At 37.3% G+C, this 18,036-nt stretch overlaps 1 protein-coding gene across 3 annotated transcripts in view; it reads right to left on the reverse strand.

Moving 5' to 3' along the window:
• IMMP2L (inner mitochondrial membrane peptidase subunit 2) overlaps positions 1-18,036 on the reverse strand; it is an 886,026-nt gene that overhangs the window by 836,700 nt on the left and 31,290 nt on the right. For all 3 annotated transcript variants that reach the window (XM_043589280.1, XM_043589281.1, XM_043589282.1), the window contains one exon: positions 9,108-9,244. In XM_043589280.1, the coding sequence (XP_043445215.1) occupies positions 9,108-9,242 (135 nt within the window). In that variant the 5' untranslated portion in view covers positions 9,243-9,244. The remainder of the gene's footprint in view (positions 1-9,107; positions 9,245-18,036) is intronic.

The raw sequence follows: 18,036 nt of genomic DNA on the forward strand, positions 1-18,036 counted from the left end.
GGAAATGGGGTTCCAGCCACACCCAGTGTCAGTGAGACCCGGTACATTCACTTCACTTTCCTCTTCTACAAAGAGGTAGAATAAGAACGCAGGGCATGTTAGCACACCATCACCCACCCCAGGATTAGTTTGGCAGGTTTTTTTTAATTAAACTGAGGGGTACCTGGGTGGCTCAGTTGGTTGAGCATCTGACTTTGGCTCAGGTCATGAGCTCACAGTTCGTGGGTTCATGCCCCACATCAGACACTGCTGTCAGTCTGTCAGCACAGAGCCCACTTCAGATCCTCTGTCCCCCTCTCTCTGCCCCTTCCACACTTGCACTCACCCCAAAATAAATAAACATTAAAAAAAATTAAGCTGAAATGTACCATACAACTTAGCAATTCCATTCCTAGGTACCTAGGAAATGTCCAGAAAAGGCATAAGTAAAAGTAAGAATTAACTTCAAATAGACATGGGGGATCACTGTAGGGAAACGAAAATGTTCTAAAAGGTGATGATGATACAACTACATGAATTTATTAAAAATTGCTAAATCACTCACCACGGATAAATTCAATGTTATATAAAGTATACCTCAATAAAACTGTGTTTTCTTTTTTTTTTTTTTTTTTTAAGTAGAGAGGGGCGCCCGAATGGCTCATTCAGTTGAACGTCCGACTTCAGCTCTGTTCATGATCTCACGGTTAATGAGTTCAAGCCCTGCATAGGGCTCTCTGCTGTCAGCATGGAGCCCACTTTGGAGCCTCTGTTCCCTTCTCTCTCTGCCTCTCCCCAGCTTGTTCTCTCCCTCTCTCTCTCCCTTTCTCTCTCCCTCTCTCTAATAAATAAATGAAAACTTAAAAAAAAAAAAAAGTAAACAGAATAGTATAATGAACTACCTACCATGTTACCCATTATCTAGGGTCTACTATTACAAACTCACAGCCATTCTTGTTTCATCTATAACACCACTCCACTCTTCCTCTAACCATACTACTATAAGTAAATCTCAGCTATTACACATTTCACTGAAAATTTTATGTGATGCATACTATAGATTTTTTAACCTTAAAAATATATTAATTAAAGCACAAGTGATTAAAAAAAAACTTTGGCCATTTTAAATAATCTTATGGTGTTTTCTCATATTTTCAGTTTTGTCTTTTATTTGTTTAAACATACCACATTTAGCAGCTGATAGTTCTATTACCTAGTCTTTAAGATCTGATTCTGCTAAAAGTTGTTACAGACTCTCACTTGTGATAGTGCTCATTTCCTTGTGTAATATTTTTACTGTGAGATCATGTTCATCAAACTTTGTATGTGCCCAGAAGGATTGGGGATGGCTTTCACCAGCTGCCTGAGGATGCACTAAACCCAAGTACAAAGTGAATTAAAATCTCAATTGAGAGTATTTCATTTGCAGTGAAGGTGAATTCAAACCTCAGTTCCAATTAAGCTTTTCTCTGCTGCTCAGAGACTACAACATTTTTCTTGCAGAACGGATTTGGGTTTTAGTGTATCTATTCCCTAAAAATGTGTCTCCTCCATGATCCTGAATTTATTCAGAATTTCTGTTCCACCTCCCTACCCTGTAAGAGCTCAGGGCCTTGTCTTCTGATCCCCATGCGGCTATTAAAACAAAAAAAACTCTGAGTTACCAGGATATGACAAATGTCCATAGGACATCTGCTATCTTCAATGCATACTTAGTACTCTGGAAATGTATTCCCCCTTATTTGTGGTCTCAGATCATTTCTCTTACCTCCCTTCAAGGTCACTATACATTTTTTAAAAGATTTTTAATGTTTTATTTATAATTTTTATGAGTTTTGTATCGGGAATATTTTCTAGATATCTACTTCGCTGTATTTCCAAAAAGTGAAATGTAATTCCTTCTTTTAAGAAGTTTAATTACAAAGTTTATGATCTTCAGTTTAGAATCAGGCATTTTCCATCAACCTGAGTTTTAAAGTTTGAAATCTTTCAGCTCCTACCAAAACATAAGATTAATTTCTATCTTTGTTTAAATTCCAAATGTACTACAAAACCATCCCAAAATTAAATAACTTACCAGTTACACCACTGCATAAACCAAAGTAAAATGGAAGAAAATATCTCTGTGAGCAGGATTAGAGGGAGGCTATACACCATAGTAATAAAGCACAACTTTTATTAGTTATTATTTAGTAAAATGGCCAGAGTTAATTGAAACCAGTTCTGAAACTTGATGGCTGTGTGCTTAGGTAAATTATCTCAAATGGTTGCTCTCAGTTTTTTAATGTACAGTTTAGAACCTAAGTCAATATCCCATAATGTATCAAAAGTTCTACCCGTAGGAATCTGAATAAAGTATTAAATTTAAAATTACATAAAAGAAAAGCATTAATATTCCAATTAGCAATGATCATAACTCAAAAGAATATACAAAAGTCTCATTAAATGGGTCAATAACAATGATTTTATGTATGTATACATATGCATACACATGTGTGTGTTCACATAAAAACATAAATACATATGTTTTAGAGAGAGAAAGATAGGGAAAGAAGGAAAGGGAGAGAGAGAAGGAGAGGGTGGGAAAAAGGAAGAGAATAAAATAAATGTAGCAAAATATAGAAAACTGATGAATCTGAGCACAGAACCCATGGGAGTTCTCTGTACTACTCTTAAAACTTTTCTTTAAGTCTAAAATTACTTCAACATTTAAAAAAAAGTGTTATGAAGTCAGTGTTTAAATAACAGATATATAACCCTGGCTACATAAAACAGAAGCATCCTGTTCTTCTATCATGGGAAGTGAAGAAAATCCATGAAGGGACGTTATAAAGTTATCACTCACCAACTGTTTCAGTATCACATATGTTTGTTGCTATAAATACAAACTGATCTATTTGAATTCTCTACTAATGACAGGTTGCAGAACTACATAAAAATGTATAACATCCTAAGGGGTAAACACTTCAGGTGAGATTTCTTAAGCCAAAGGTAATTTGGGAAGAAAGCTCACAGGTAAGCTGAGAAAGCATTCCAGCATAAACTCCTGACTTCCTCCAAAGTCAGCCTCAGACGACCAAGGGGAGTAAGAATGCAGAGCATTCAGCATTGCAGGAAATGTGTGCCGGATGGTTCCCAGCATCTTCAAAGTGCAAATTCAGCAGGTAACATAAAACTCCCTAACTCTACATTAAATTCTGGCGCATACATCACAATATATCTCTTTCCTTAAGAGTCTGTGTTTGTATCTAGCTTCCAGAATGTCAAAATAATAGTTACAACCAATGATAATTGTTGAATATTAATTGTACCATAGGTTTAAAAAAATTTTTAATAAAATAAATAAATGTGGCAAAGACAGAAAGAGTGTGAGCCTCTTTGCTTGCTTTTTTGACAGAACTTTTAATTTTAAACTCAGCAGGAAACAAGATAATAACTGCAAAAGCCAAGAACGAGTCCAAGAAGTTTATTACAAACCAGTTTCTTCAGGATCATTTGCAGGTAGCTGAAAGTCAAGACAATTTTGAACCAAAGAATGTATGTTATCGATTAATAAATAGCTCAATGCTGATTAAACTCTACTTTCTATCCCATTCTTTGATTTTCTAATACATTCTGCATAAATCTTTCTCTGAAATCTGAGCTCAAGACATAGAATTGTGGAGTAATGTTTTCAAGTATTTTCCCCTCTGGCTATGCCACCTGGAAAGAAGATGGTTCACTAGAGAAACATTCTGTAGCAATTCCAACAAAAACAGGACAATGATACCTACAATTCTTTCTTTTGCTTACTTCTTAAAGTCGTAAATCTTAATTTTAAATGTAGAAGGCATACACCTTTTATAAGAACCAGTGACCCTGCTGCAGGCATTCTCACGCAAATAAAATCTAAAACTTTGGTGTGAGGTCATTAAACTATTCCTAGGGCACCTTTTTGACTCTAAAAGCCTCAGTAAGGGATTGAACTTCTAATTTGAATAATTGCATTCCACCAACATAAATTCCCTCTGTAGTTGCAACTGTATGCAGTATCAGTCCTCATTTCCTGCGTTAAATTAATGTTGAGTAATGTGGTGCTTCTTAAAAAAAAAAAAAAAAGTGCATCCACTTTCATAGTAACCTTTCAGCCACCAGGAGAAGTGATTCATGTGCACTAGAGGCAAATAGGTCAGTATGAATAATTTCTGCCAGCATTCCCTGTGTGCAGAGCATTGCAAAAGGTATATCTCAGCCAATAAAATGGATATACTTATACAACTTTATTTAAAAAATCAAATGCTTCATAAACTGTATCCTATTTTCCACTGAGTTATGTCATTATATCATTAAAAACTTTATTTTCATTTATGACTTACCTTCAGCTAAGCTGTGAGTCTTCACGTTTGATCACCTCTATCCTTCTAGTCAGACACCTAATAAATTGTAAATTAATATTGGAAAACCTAACCTACTCAGTAGTGTTTAAAAAGTAAAGATTCTTGTAAGAGGAAATCCTATTGAATCTCAAGCCTCTCTTATTAAATCCCAAGTGAACAGAATTCTTAAAATCCATTTAAAAAACAGCTTTTATGCAAAATTTGTTACTCAAGGTGAATTTCCAGTGTTGCTATAACAGTGTTTATTTAATAAGACTAGTATTATATATCTCTTTAATGATATTTGATCTTGCAATCCTTGGATTTTCTTAAATAACATGTCTACAAGTTGCAGAGTGACCTTTAACAAAAGCCACTCTAAAGTGATGATCCAATCAGCCCCAGGTGATTTTCAACCTAAAGATATCAAAAATGGATCAATCCATTCCCAGAATTCAGTGACTCAAAATTTCAATATATTCTAATTTTGTCAGTCTTGGATTTCAAAAAGACTAAGATCATTCTAGGCAGACCCCTAGGTAAAAAAGCAACTTTTTAGGTTATGTCTGAAGTCAACCAGGTATCCCTAGAGTCATAGGGGGGTATGGTAGATACACTTACTTCTTCACTATTTTTCCTTCCCTCATCACTTTGCCATGACTCCCCAATTTCACTGACTTTCGGTTTTGACATGTGACTTACTTTGACCAAAGGAATGTAAACAGAAGAACAGAAGTTCTGATCTGAGGCTTTAAGAGGTTCTGAGTATTTCCACTCACCCTCTGATATCTTGCTATCTATCGCCCATGAGAAGAACATATCTCAAGTAGCCATGGCTCCTTCAGTGTAGGTCCCACAATGAAAGCTACATGAAGCAGACTGAACCAAACCCATAGTCTAGACTGACTACAGTCAACCTACTGGCCCATGAGCAAGAAATAAATACCTGAATGTAAGCAACTGAACACTTAAGGTAGTTTATTGTCATAGTAATAGTACAGTGGCCAACAATAAAGGGATTCAAGGTGTCATTTGCTGGTACCACTCTGTTCTGAATTAAAATCTCCAAGGTCCATTTTCCAAAATAGTACACTAAACCAAACGAGTTTTCATTTCTGGATGTACTAGATACTGTCCAAATATGTCTTACAGCTTGCTATCTTCTTGTCTGAAAATGTATCCATTATTCAGGATTCATAACCCTGAACCTCTTCTACTAAAGTAAAAGTACACCGAAGACAGAATCTGTACTGATTCGCCACCCCACTATAGCACCTAAAATAGTGTTTCTCACACTTCCTAGCCATTTGATAAATGACTCCCTATTCCAACTCAAAGTGACCACTGCTTTTCATTACTGTCCATATCTCAAAATGACCTCCTGAGTCACAAAATGATTCATATATTTGAAATAACAGAAATGACTAGATACGATCTTTCCACCTGAAAGCACAGATATTCTAAAGCACAACACAATGAATGGTGCTCAAGACTGATAACTGACACCAACACAAATTCCTTCAAAATGGCAACGGTTCCTTCAGTGAATACTGAAATACAGAATGGATGGCTAAATGACATATGTCATGGTGCTACACACAAACATGCCACAGAAATGTGTCAGGATTCAACGGCACAATTCCAAGGCAGGTCTCACAAAGGGGCCTATCAACCCTTCCGGGGAATACATTTCTGTCTTGAGTCTCCTTATTACTGGTCATCTATGCCACTCTGTTCATTGTCTCCTGTTCATTGTGCCAGCTGTCTCATTTTCTCCATTGTCATCTGTTAACCAACCGATCTAGGTTATTTTCTTTCCTCTTCTTCTCTACAGTTCTTTTCTTTCTTGCCTCTTGCTTTTACTACCTTCCTCTCATACTTCTCAGGCTGGTATAAGAAGACATCACCACACATCCAGAGAATTCCCTTCCTTCACAAAAAATCAGCCAACTGCCAAACACCAGATATAATTTTCAGGACTCAGAGTCAATAAAAGCAGGTGTATTCCCTGTGGGATGCTCAGGGACTTCCAGAGATGCCCACAGACCCTGCCAGCTATTTTAGTACTTGTGTCATTAGAGAAAAGTGAAGACAAGAATTTTTTCAAATTTTTTGTCAAAAATTCTGCTGAGTCCCATGCTCTAAACATGTTCAGTTCATCAAAGCTCTACAGTGGCAAAGATGTCTTCAAAAATTCTTAATTAATTAATCACTATATCCCATTACTGGAATTTCTGCTCCTAAATAATTTTAAGTATGAGTTAGTACTATCTAATAAGATGATAAATAAATTATTTATTATACTTAGAAGTAGTCTAAAATTACTAAAATACAGACCCAACTGTAATAAACATACATCTTTATTCTCTTCCAAAATTATCCTTTCCTCTTTTATTGTAAAAATAGTACACCCTCTCTTCTGAGTAATGTCACCACTACCTTACCCTGAAAGCTGAAAGCCTGTGGAATAATGTGCTTCAAATACATACTGTCATTTTCTTACTCAGCTTAGCCACAGGTTAGGGGGTGTAGCTGTCTGAAGCAGAGCCAATCATGGCACCTTAACCCACTGGACAAAGGTGATCTATATTTGTGTAGATAAGGGCATGTGACCAAAACCGAATAAATTACAGTCCTTTCCCAAGAGTTTTCAAAGTGACATTAAGGCAGGAGGAGAAATCACTCTCAGGTGGTGATGAAATCAGACATCTTAAGGCATGAGAGCTGCCAGCAGCCATGTGCCGTGCATTGTGAAGAAAGCTGGTCTGAGAGAACAAAGCCAAGATGTAGACAGAAGCAGACGGTAGAAACAGAGAAGGCGGAGCACCCTGCCGCATTCATCCCTGGTTCCAGTTGTCCCTGACAATTGCCACACTTCTGCCTTCCTCCTGGGTACATAATAAGCCTTCCAATAAATTCTCCTGGATATCCAACTCAATTCAAGCTGTTTTCCTGTCATCAACAGCCAAGGAAATTCTACATAACACACCAAACAAACTACAAGGTAACAAATCTGACTTCTTGGGAATAGGGTAGGGAGCACTATAAGAAATGTATCTGCAGCAAACTTAGTATCAGTCAAAAGACTGGCATTTAAGAATGACACTATTTAACACTTCCTTCACTGCCTTCATAACTGATAAACCTTGTCTTTTCATAATACAGTCAATTTCTTGTATTTTTTTTTATTGAATGTCCTCAGCACAAGCCATGAGCATAGATGTGCAGTGGATATATTCTGGGCTAAAACACGAAGAAGAGGATACTATGGTTGCCATATGATCCTCTGGAATATAATTAGATCCAAGGTAAGAAGGCTTTGTGTTCTGGAAAAATCTATTTCAAGATAGTAATGGTTGTATGACAAAACAGCAATGACTACCAGAACTCAGGACAAGATCTGATTTTCAATACAATAATTACATTTAAATTTTTTTTTTCAACGTTTATTTATTTTTGGGACAGAGAGAGACAGAGCATGAACGGGGTAGGGGCAGAGAGAGAGGGAGACACAGAATCGGAAACAGGCTGCAGGCTCTGAGCCATCAGCCCAGAGCCCGACGCGGGGCTCGAACTCACGGACCGCGAGATCGTGACCTGGCTGAAGTCGGATGCTTAACCGACTGCGCCACCCAGGCGCCCCTACAATAATTACATTTAAAAAAGCAAACTCTAACTCCTCAAAGCTGATACCTATGCCCTTAACTAGTTTTCACTAAAACAAAAAGAAAAAAATAAAATAAGTATAATGTTAAGCTCTTAGAAGCTAATATATTCATTTTACTTGTTTTACATAGCTATTTAGCACAATGCATGAACTTGATAGATGCTCATAACAGAAGAAAACAAATCATATTACAAAATGCAAATTCTTCTTAATTACATAAACTTGCTTACACAATTAGGTTCTAAACATCAACTTTAGAACAACAAAGTCTTCTCTAAGTTATTCCAGAAGACTATTTGCCTATAACTTTTGGAAATCTCCACTGAAAAATTCTTTCCATGTAAACTGCATTTAATCTTTTTAATCAGGAACATGCTTAAAAAACACACCCAGAATATCTGGGACCAGTACTCTAGATTTTTCTATCTACTAAAGTGTAAGTGTGTGTGTGTGTGTATAGATACCTATATACACACACACGTATATATGCATACACATATTTATTTATATATGCACACTTGTGTATGTGTATATATATAATGTGTACATATTTTATATTTATATACATATTTAGGGGGTGTGTGTATACATATATACACACAACATGCACACTAACGTTGAGATATATAATAATTGTATATATACTACACACATACACACACACACACACACACAGAGTAACTGAATTTGATTCAAACTCCATCCTGCAACTACACTAACAATCTGGTCTTAAAAGGATATTTAAGTGTGAATTCAAATATGGATAATAAAAATATCTTAAATCCTAGGCCATATCCATAGGAAATGGTGTCATTTAATAAAACTTCTTTAGAATCTCTACTTACAATTTGTAAAATAAATAAAATAAAAACTTAAAAAAACTATAGATACAGAAAACTAGTTGATAATTATTTTTATTCACCTCTCCTCTATTTATAAACCTTATAAGAGACCTTATAAAAAAATTAGTAAAGTTAAACTTCAGGTCAAGGCATTTTTAAAACTTTTTAGGTACAAGCATAGAAATAATATACAGAATTCCTGCTGCTGTACATGAGAAACCATGAAGCATGGGCTGTAAAGAACGAAGCCACATTCGTTTTTACCTGCATTGACGCTCCCTCCACTCTGGCCACACAGGCCACCCGATCCAGGAAAGTCACGGCCACGGGCACTGCTACAAAAAAGCCTTTACAGAAAGCCTTGAAGTATCTTCTCACCCAGCCTTTTGACTGTGCCATACCTAAAAATGCAAAGAAAACAAGCATGAAATTAGCCTCAAAAATGGTAAAAAAAAAAAAAAAAAAAAAAAGAAGAAAGAAAGAAAGAAAGAAAGAAAGAAAAAAAGAAAGAAAGAAAAGAAACAAAACCAGCATAAGAAAAATAAGAGTTAAGGAAAAGCAACCTCATCTCTTAATATATTTCATACCCATCCCTATTAGCTATGGAATAAATTTGACTTAAATCCCAAAGGCAAATACACTAACTCAGGTTAACTCTTTTTCTGTACTTGAAATCCACTTGATGACTTCAGTGGAAATTTTCTCTTCACAAAGCAGTAAGTTAGAAAACAAATAAACATTCTAAAAAAGTAAATCCTTTCAGGTTGTTGACTATTATGGTGGAGATGCTCCTTATACTCCTGACATCTGTTCTCTTCAACAGTCACAGAAGTTTTAATGGGACAAATGGATGCCCAGACTCCCTTGCAGCTAAGAGTGACCATGTGACTAGATCTGATGAATGGCATATGAGAAAAACTGATAAACTTCCACACTGTGCCCTGAAAAGGAATATGCCCTCCCCTTCCTGTTTCTCTTTTTACAATACCATGATAACAAGGTGGTAGTAGGAGTAGGGATAGCCATCTCAAGTTAAAGAGAGCAAAGCAACAAAATAGAAAGGTCCTAGGTCCCCAGCACCATGAAGACACTGTAAGTATGCTGCACTGCTTACATCTGAACTATTAAAAACCACTGCTATGAGTCTGTGTTATAGCAGCCAAACTGATCCTAACTAATATGATGATGAAATCTATGATAGATCAAGGAAAAGATTTAGGTACCATCATAGAAATAATATACAGAATTCCTGCTGCTGTACATGAGAAACCATGAAGCATGGGCTGTAAAGAACAAAGCCACATTCGTTTTTACCTGCATTGACGCTCCCTCCACTCTGGCCACACAGACCACCCAATCCGGGCAAGTCATGGCCACAGGCACTGCTACAAAAAAAAAGCCTTTACAGAAAGTCTTAAAGTATCTTCTCACCCAGCCTTGTGAATTCACCCAGCATGTGAATTCAATACAGATAATTACCAACACTCACCCTGTATCCATTTGACTAATTTTCAGATTTTCCAGGGATAAGCAATCCCTTAACTGTCTCATGCAATAAAAAACAAAATAGTGAGAGATCAAGGTATGCTACCCTACCAGACCAAATGGAGCCAAACATAGACCAACAGATGAGGAACCTTCATGGTTGGGAAAGATAAATGATGACTTTGTCCATGGTTCTTACTTAGACAAGCTACAAGGGCTACCCAATATTAAAGGAGGAGGAGAAAGGAGTGGTGAGTTAGATTTCTCAGGACCCCTCCTTCTTTGCATTGTACGGCTGGATCAGAATAACTTTAAAGTTCCCTAACACAATCACAAGGCTTTGGTTAGCCCACAGCTCAGTTTGCTTCCAAGATGACCTAAGATTTCTTTCTGTCCTTCTGAGAGCAAGTTCAAAAGGATCCAGAAATGCAATTCAGACCAAGCATATACCAAAAAGGCATACACCAGGACAGTGTTAAATTCGGTCCAGGTACTCATATCTGAAGATTTTACCCAATAACCTATAGAACTTACACTTGAAATGAGGAACACATGAAGAAAGGGTGTCACTGCCTATATGACACCCAAATTGTTGTAGTTATGGGATCATTTCCAAATAGCTTCATCGAAAAGACTTCACCTCCAACTTTATTTCAAAGGAATTTTGCCTTTGAAGACACAAAAGAGGGTCACATGGTAATGAGGAATACATAGTCTTATGATCATGACAGAGCAAAAGAATTCTCCAGAATTATCAGTATAGGAAAATGACTTTCAAACTGTTTTGAAAGAACATACAGTCTATACAGCAACTCGGTACCTGCGTACTCACTCACTCATACACACACACACAACTTACACATATACCCTCAAAATGCAGCAAATAAGAACTGAAAAGTTCCACAAAACAATACTTATTCTTACTACGTAATAGGCTATCATTTTAGTCTGTTCTATTTCATTGAATGGAACAAGATAGATGCAGGGAGGCCAAATTATGCTAGTGGTCCTGGGTAAGAGATGATGGTAGGCTGGGCCACAGTGGTCACGACAGACACGGAATTAGAGGCACATTGTGGGCTCAGTCAGTGGAGCATGTGACTTGATCTCGGGGTTGTGAGTTCCAGCCTCACACTGGGCATAGAGCTTACTTAAAATAATAATAATAATCATCCTCAGACTTAAGATACAGATTTTGGAGGTTAAAATGACAGGAGTGGAAATGGATGGGCAATGAGAGGGGAGGGGAGGGAAGAGAAGGAAGTGTCAAGAGGCAGTAGTGACCTATGAAAGCACTGTTATTTTGTTATCCCTGTGAACTGCATTCCAAAGTAGTAAAAACATGCTCATAATTTGATTTCTCAAACGTTTATTCGGTCCTACTAAGCACAAGGCCATAACTTAGGTGCTAAGGATACAGAGGCGGAAAAGCAGACATGATTCTTGCTCTCAAGGAGTCACAGTGTACCAGGGAAGATGCCCCTAAACAAATATTTTAAATGGAAATAAGCACTGAAAAAGGCCATGCCCTGGAGCATGGAAACATGGAGCAAGGAAGTCCCTCCATCAGCAAATGATCAGCAAAAGTCTCGCAAAGGAAACAGCATTTGAGGTGAGACCTGGGCATTTCAAGCACATGTGGTAGCATGTGTGAAGGTGTAGGAGCAAAGTAAAATACAGCTGTTTAAGAAACTAAATGAAGTTCATTTTGGATAAAGTATGTGTACAATTTATTTCCTTTTTTTAATTTTGACTTTAGTAAACATTTAGTTATTGTCTGCTAAACCCCAATGCTAAGTGTAGAGAATATAAAGATGGCTGGGCATACAATATAATATCATTTAAAAACTCTCACAAACAATACTTTATATTTTCTATGTAAATTTGTATCTGCATATAAAAGTATTTAAACTAGAATATTATTTGCATCATTGTGTTCATTGTTTAATAACCACCCATATGTCACATGTATAATTAGTAAACTATAGAGAGAAACGGAAAAAGGAGGTTTATCAAAATGCTAAGTGGTTCATTCTAGATGCTGGAAATGTAGATGATAACTATTTTCTTCTTTGAACTTTCACTGGTTTCTAACATTTAAAAAATAAAGATGGTGCTATGAAGTCACTTTAGTATATAGATAGTATGGGATGATGCCAGTCCTCATCTATTTCCCATCCTGATAAATAACCCACCCTTTCTCAGTCCACTCTCTATGCTGCCCTGAGGAGAATAAAAAACACCAAGTAAGATTCTTCCTATTTATGCAGCAATAAACATATTTAACTGACTGCAGCTCTTTTATGTAGCCAAAACAGGCTATACTGAAATATTGCATGCTTGGGAAAACTTCTTGAGAGTTTGAAAAGCCTTAGACAGTCTTACCTTCCTACTCACCCAGAGTAAGCACTAGGTTCAAACAAGAAAAAAAAAAAAAAATGCTGACAATCCATATTACAAACAACTTGACTACTTGACTATTTTAAGTAATTAACAAACTGGCCTTAAACACATAAGCTTATGCTTGCTTAAATATAAAGCAAAAATATACTTTAACTATCAGGTTAAATAGGCTTGAGGATTTAGACTCAAAAAAAAAAAAAAGAAAAAGAAAAGGATAGGACAAATGTAGATAGAAAAGCACACTCCTATACCTCTGTGGCTCTTAGAATTAAAAAAGCAAACATATGACAGAATGAAAATATAAGTGTTCTCTTTATGGTTCCTTGTGTCCTGCATGCATGGAACTTCACTATATGACCAGGGACATGTGCAGAATAGAGACTGGGAAAACTTTCAAATCCGATGATGTCACAGTTACCCCAGTGATAGGGTAACCTGCATGCTTATAATGTAAATTAAGGGGGGGGGGGAGAAAACATCAATTGTGTCAGAATTGGAGCCCCAGAATTTTGAGCCTCCCCTTCTTTTCCAATATCACTCTCCCATAAACTGCTACTCTGTCTGGTCACTGTGGCAGCCAGGAAGGAATATGGTAATTAGGGTCTGGGGCCTTGAGGTGACCTATCACCAGCTGTATGCCTCACCAACTCACTTTCAGGCCTCAGTTTCCTCATCTGTAAAAAGAAAGAGCCTAGATTCAATTTCTAAGGTCCTTTCTATGCCCAACACTCATGTTTCTATAAGTTGTTCAATTGTTTCTCTGGGATTTCAGCAAATACAAAATAAAATTGTAAAAAGTCACTCAGGTTATTGCTCTAAACATGTGAGACTCTAAACGTTAAAAAGAAAAAAAGACTTTGCTTTTATTAAACAACTGGTTACAAAAGGAAACAAAGAAGCTGGAACAAGTGCCAATCACGTCAAAGAACATTTCATTATAGGTAAAGAACCAGAAGCCACTGCTCTTCCACTTCTTGTGTCCACAACTCCACTGCCGACCATCTCCTGCACCACAAAGTCAAGCCCAGAAGTTTTCTACGGAGAGACTCTCAAGGAGCATGTGGGAGGAGTGCCAATCTGAAGATGTGCAGATTCTGCTCAAGCCCAGGAGGGGAACAAAGCTACCTTGTAAAGAAGTTGTCCCTGTTTTCAGAGGCTCAAAAGAAAAGTCTCAGTACAGTCCTATCCTACCTCAACTGGAAGGGCACCTGTACCACATAAAAATCAAACACTTTTAAAAGCTTCTATCACAGGGGTGTCTGGGTGGCTCAGTCAGTTAAGCATCCAACTTCAGCTCAGGTCATGATCTCACAGTTCATCAGTTGGAGCCCCACGTCAGGCTCTGTGCTGACACCTCAGAGCCTGGAGCCAGCTTCAGATTCTCTGTCTCCCTTTCTCCCCCTCCCTGTTCACGCTCTGTCTCCCTGTCTCTCAAAAATGAATAAACATTAAACAAATTTTTTAAGCTTTCATCACAAAAATACTAAAGAAACCATGCATAAGTGAAACAAACATTACATTTCCTTAGCAAGCTGTACAAATAAATAGCTTAAAGTTCTATCACATTCACATTTCTTGTTGTTGTTGTTGTTGTTTTAATTTTTTTTTTCAACGTTTATTTATTTTTGGGACAGAGAGAGACAGAGCATGGACGGGGGAGGGGCAGAGAGAGAGGGAGACACAGAATCAGAAACAGGCTCCAGACTCCGAGCCATCAGCCCAGAGCCTGACGCGGGGCTCGAACTCACGGACCGCAAGATCATGACCTGGCTGAAGTCAGACGCTTAACCGACTGCACCACCCAGGCGCCCCTCACATTTCTTGTTAAAGTTTATGTATTTCTTTTTCTATAGAAATTGCCAAAGAATCGTTGGAGTGACCTGGTCTTTTGTTCACACCTTCTATGTTTAAAACCTCCATACTGGGGCACCTGGGTGGCTCAGTCGGTTGAGCGTCCGACTTCAGCTCAGGTCACCATCTCCCGGACCGTGAGTTCGAGCCCCGTGTCGGGCTCTGGGCTGACAGCTTGGAGCCTGGAGCCTGCTTCCAGTTCTGTGTCTCCCTCTCTCTCTGCCCCTCCCCTGTTCATGCTCTGTCTCTCTCTGTCTCAAAAATAAATAAACGTTAAAAATAAATAAAAAATAAAGCCTCCATACTAATAATCACCCAGCATCTGTTTCCTCTGAGAACATTTCCTTTCAGCAATGACAATATGCTACTAAAATCATCCCCAGCAAAAAGGGAATAATTTTTATCAGTAACCTCATTCTTCTAGGGACCACGCAAGTCATTTAGGTTCAAAACATTGCTCCTGAGAAAATTAATGCTTAAGTAGTAGGCACACCTGGTTCATTGCTGAACTGAGAATATTTTTAAATAAGCTTTCAGATTCAGTTGAAATCATATTTGCCACCTGCTATACAGTACCTACAAGGTAAAGTTTCTTGGTGATGCTGACCTCAACCACATAATGACCTACAGCATAAATGCCTCTCTTCCCTCTCATGACTTATAATGGCTTCATCATGCATGAATTCATCTACAATGATTCTTAAACTTGCTTATATTTTAGCCTCTACAAAGTCACCAGTCACTCATCCATAGCAACCAGGTGGATAAATACACCTCAAGTCATCCTAATTACAAAAACTATTTAAAAATTGTGTGGGAGGCTTGAAAGTAACGGGAAAATAATAAATTACAAATCAGTATCTTATAGAAAATGTAATCTTTCAGTCATAGTAATAAGCCTGCACATTTGGATAACCAAATCAAGATTTCATGTATAAACTCAAACTTTTATATAAAAGTTTTATAGTTGTATATAAACTATGAACCATCAGAGAATGTAAGAGCAGGAATCCAAGAAAATCTGACACCCAACCTTGACTCACTTAAAATATATTTATTTACTGCTCACCTACTCCACTTCTGGAACTGTGATAAGGGATGAATACACAATGCAGAACAAGGTAGGTGTGGTCCTTGGCCACATGGAGCTTACATTTTCATTCTTGCTACGTTAATTGTCTCCTTTGCTAGACACGATGCTAAGATACCAGAGGTAAAAAGACACACCTTTCAGTTCCTTCCCAGGGCGATTTGTTACAAGACGACAAGAAATGAGTAGATGACCATCCTTGATCAGGCCACCCTTCTCCATGGATCTCTCTAGGAGCTCCTGTTCCCAATAACCTCACTCTGTAAACAACCTAAGCATGTACAAAACCAGAAGGAATTTGGATACATTTAGATTGACATTATAATGAAAGAGAAAAATAGTAACTGATGAATTAGAACACTTTTGCTTGTACTAGAAGAAGATCTGGGAAAAGTAATCTATGGAAACCAATTTAAAAAAATTCAGGGCCACCTTGCTCCTTTCACTTTACAAATAAACAAGAGATTATAAATAGACAATTGGTAATCTTTATAATGTGAACTCCAGCGTCAATTCCCTTACCTTTTAACCTGTGTGACTTAGCAGTTCTCGCTCAAAAATTCTCAGAAAGGACAAAATGGCAAGAAAAAATAAAGAATAAAGAAAAAACTAACCAAAAATAATAAAGGGGATAAATGTAATGGAATTAGACATAAAGTGAACCATGTCTGGCAAAGATACCCACCCCCAAAAAAGTCACTACTAGTAGCCTAATGAAGATAGTAATGGTCCTCTGTCTTGACCTAAAACTGCCTCTTGATGGAGATAACTATAAGTCACTATTGGTAAACTGATAAGCATCTAGATACTAAGAGAAGAGAGATTAAAACTGACACACTTAATTTGAAGTCAGGAATGTTTAAACGCAAATGAATTCCATGGGTATGTTCTACTACAACTGGTGTAGAGAGAAAATACCCCCAGAAAACAACTATGAGGTGCAACTTACAGGTTTTTGGTAAGGACTTCAATTTGCAAATGTCCTGCATTTATGCTCACTCTTCCTTCTGCCACAGAAGAGGAGCCCTTCCTCTGGCCAGCAGTGCTCCGCGCAGAGGCAGCATCAGCAAAGAGGAAAGGCAGTATAAAGTTGGTGGCCTGTGAATCTAACTGACCTCAGTTCAAATCATGATTCGATCACGTGACTTTGGACAAATTACTTCATCTTTGCTGAGCCACAATTTTTTCACCTGAGAAAACTTGCAGGGTGTTTTGGAGGTGCAAAATGTTTGCATGTGTTGTTCTGTTGAAGTAAGCATTTGTATGAAGAAAAAAAATAAAGCCCCATAAAAGTAGTACCTGAGTACATTATATGTTTATTAGAGAACAATGGCTGGATCATCAAATAAAAGGTATTTATTTCTTCAGGTAAAAGCATTAGCCATGCCAAAAGAAAGGGACTAGTAATAACAAATCAAAAGAGGACAGTAGACTTAAGGATGTCCATTGCATGCAATAAAATCAGGAAAGCCTATCTTCTAGGTCATGGGATACCTGTTAAACAGTGATACTTTTCTACTGCTTTGAACTTAATCATGTTCTAGGATTTCACTGGTTAGGGACTACCATATTTACTGATACTGGCTAATTGACAAGAATTATGGAGTGGCAACACTGAAGCACTGTCTTAGGTGATTTAAGTTTTAAAAAGCAGAATAGGGGCGCCTGGGTGGCGCAGTCGGTTAAGCGTCCGACTTCAACCAGGTCACGATCTCGCAGTCCGTGAGTTCAAGCCCCGCATCAGGCTCTGGGCTGGTGGCTCAGAGCCTGGAGCCTGCTTCCGATTCTGTGTCTCCCTCTCTCTCTGGCCCTCCCCGTTCATGCTCTGTCTCTCTCTGTCCCAAAAATAAACGTTGAAAAAAAAATAATAATAAAATAAAAAATAAAAAGCAGAATAAAGGAAATATATAACTTAATGCCAGAATTGGACTACAGGAGTAAGTTATATAACAGTCATTGAAAACAAAAAAAAAAAGAAGAGCTGAAATTGCAAGAAAAAAAATCATGAGAAAAAAGGGAAGAAAAAATGAATTTAAATGTAGAAGGTAGGTTTAAGAATGTTCACTAAAAAATTCTTATAACTTTTCTATACATTTAAAAATTATCATTAAATATTGGAAATAAAAGAAAAATAAATTATATTAGGTAAATTTCTCAGACAATAGGAAAATATAATTCTGAGAGTAAAGGTACCTAGGACCTGATATAGTAAGAATGCTGGCCAGACCACAAACAGGATATATGTTAAGAGAAGTGAGGAATGATACTCACTTTAATACTTATTTTGTTATTTTGCTCTGTTTTGTCCCTTAGCAATTTGGATATCTTCATGACTCCAATAATTTTGAAACTCATATAAAAGAA

Source organism: Prionailurus bengalensis, chromosome A2 (genome assembly GCF_016509475.1).
Source record: "Prionailurus bengalensis isolate Pbe53 chromosome A2, Fcat_Pben_1.1_paternal_pri, whole genome shotgun sequence".
Lineage (NCBI taxonomy): Eukaryota > Metazoa > Chordata > Mammalia > Carnivora > Felidae > Prionailurus > Prionailurus bengalensis.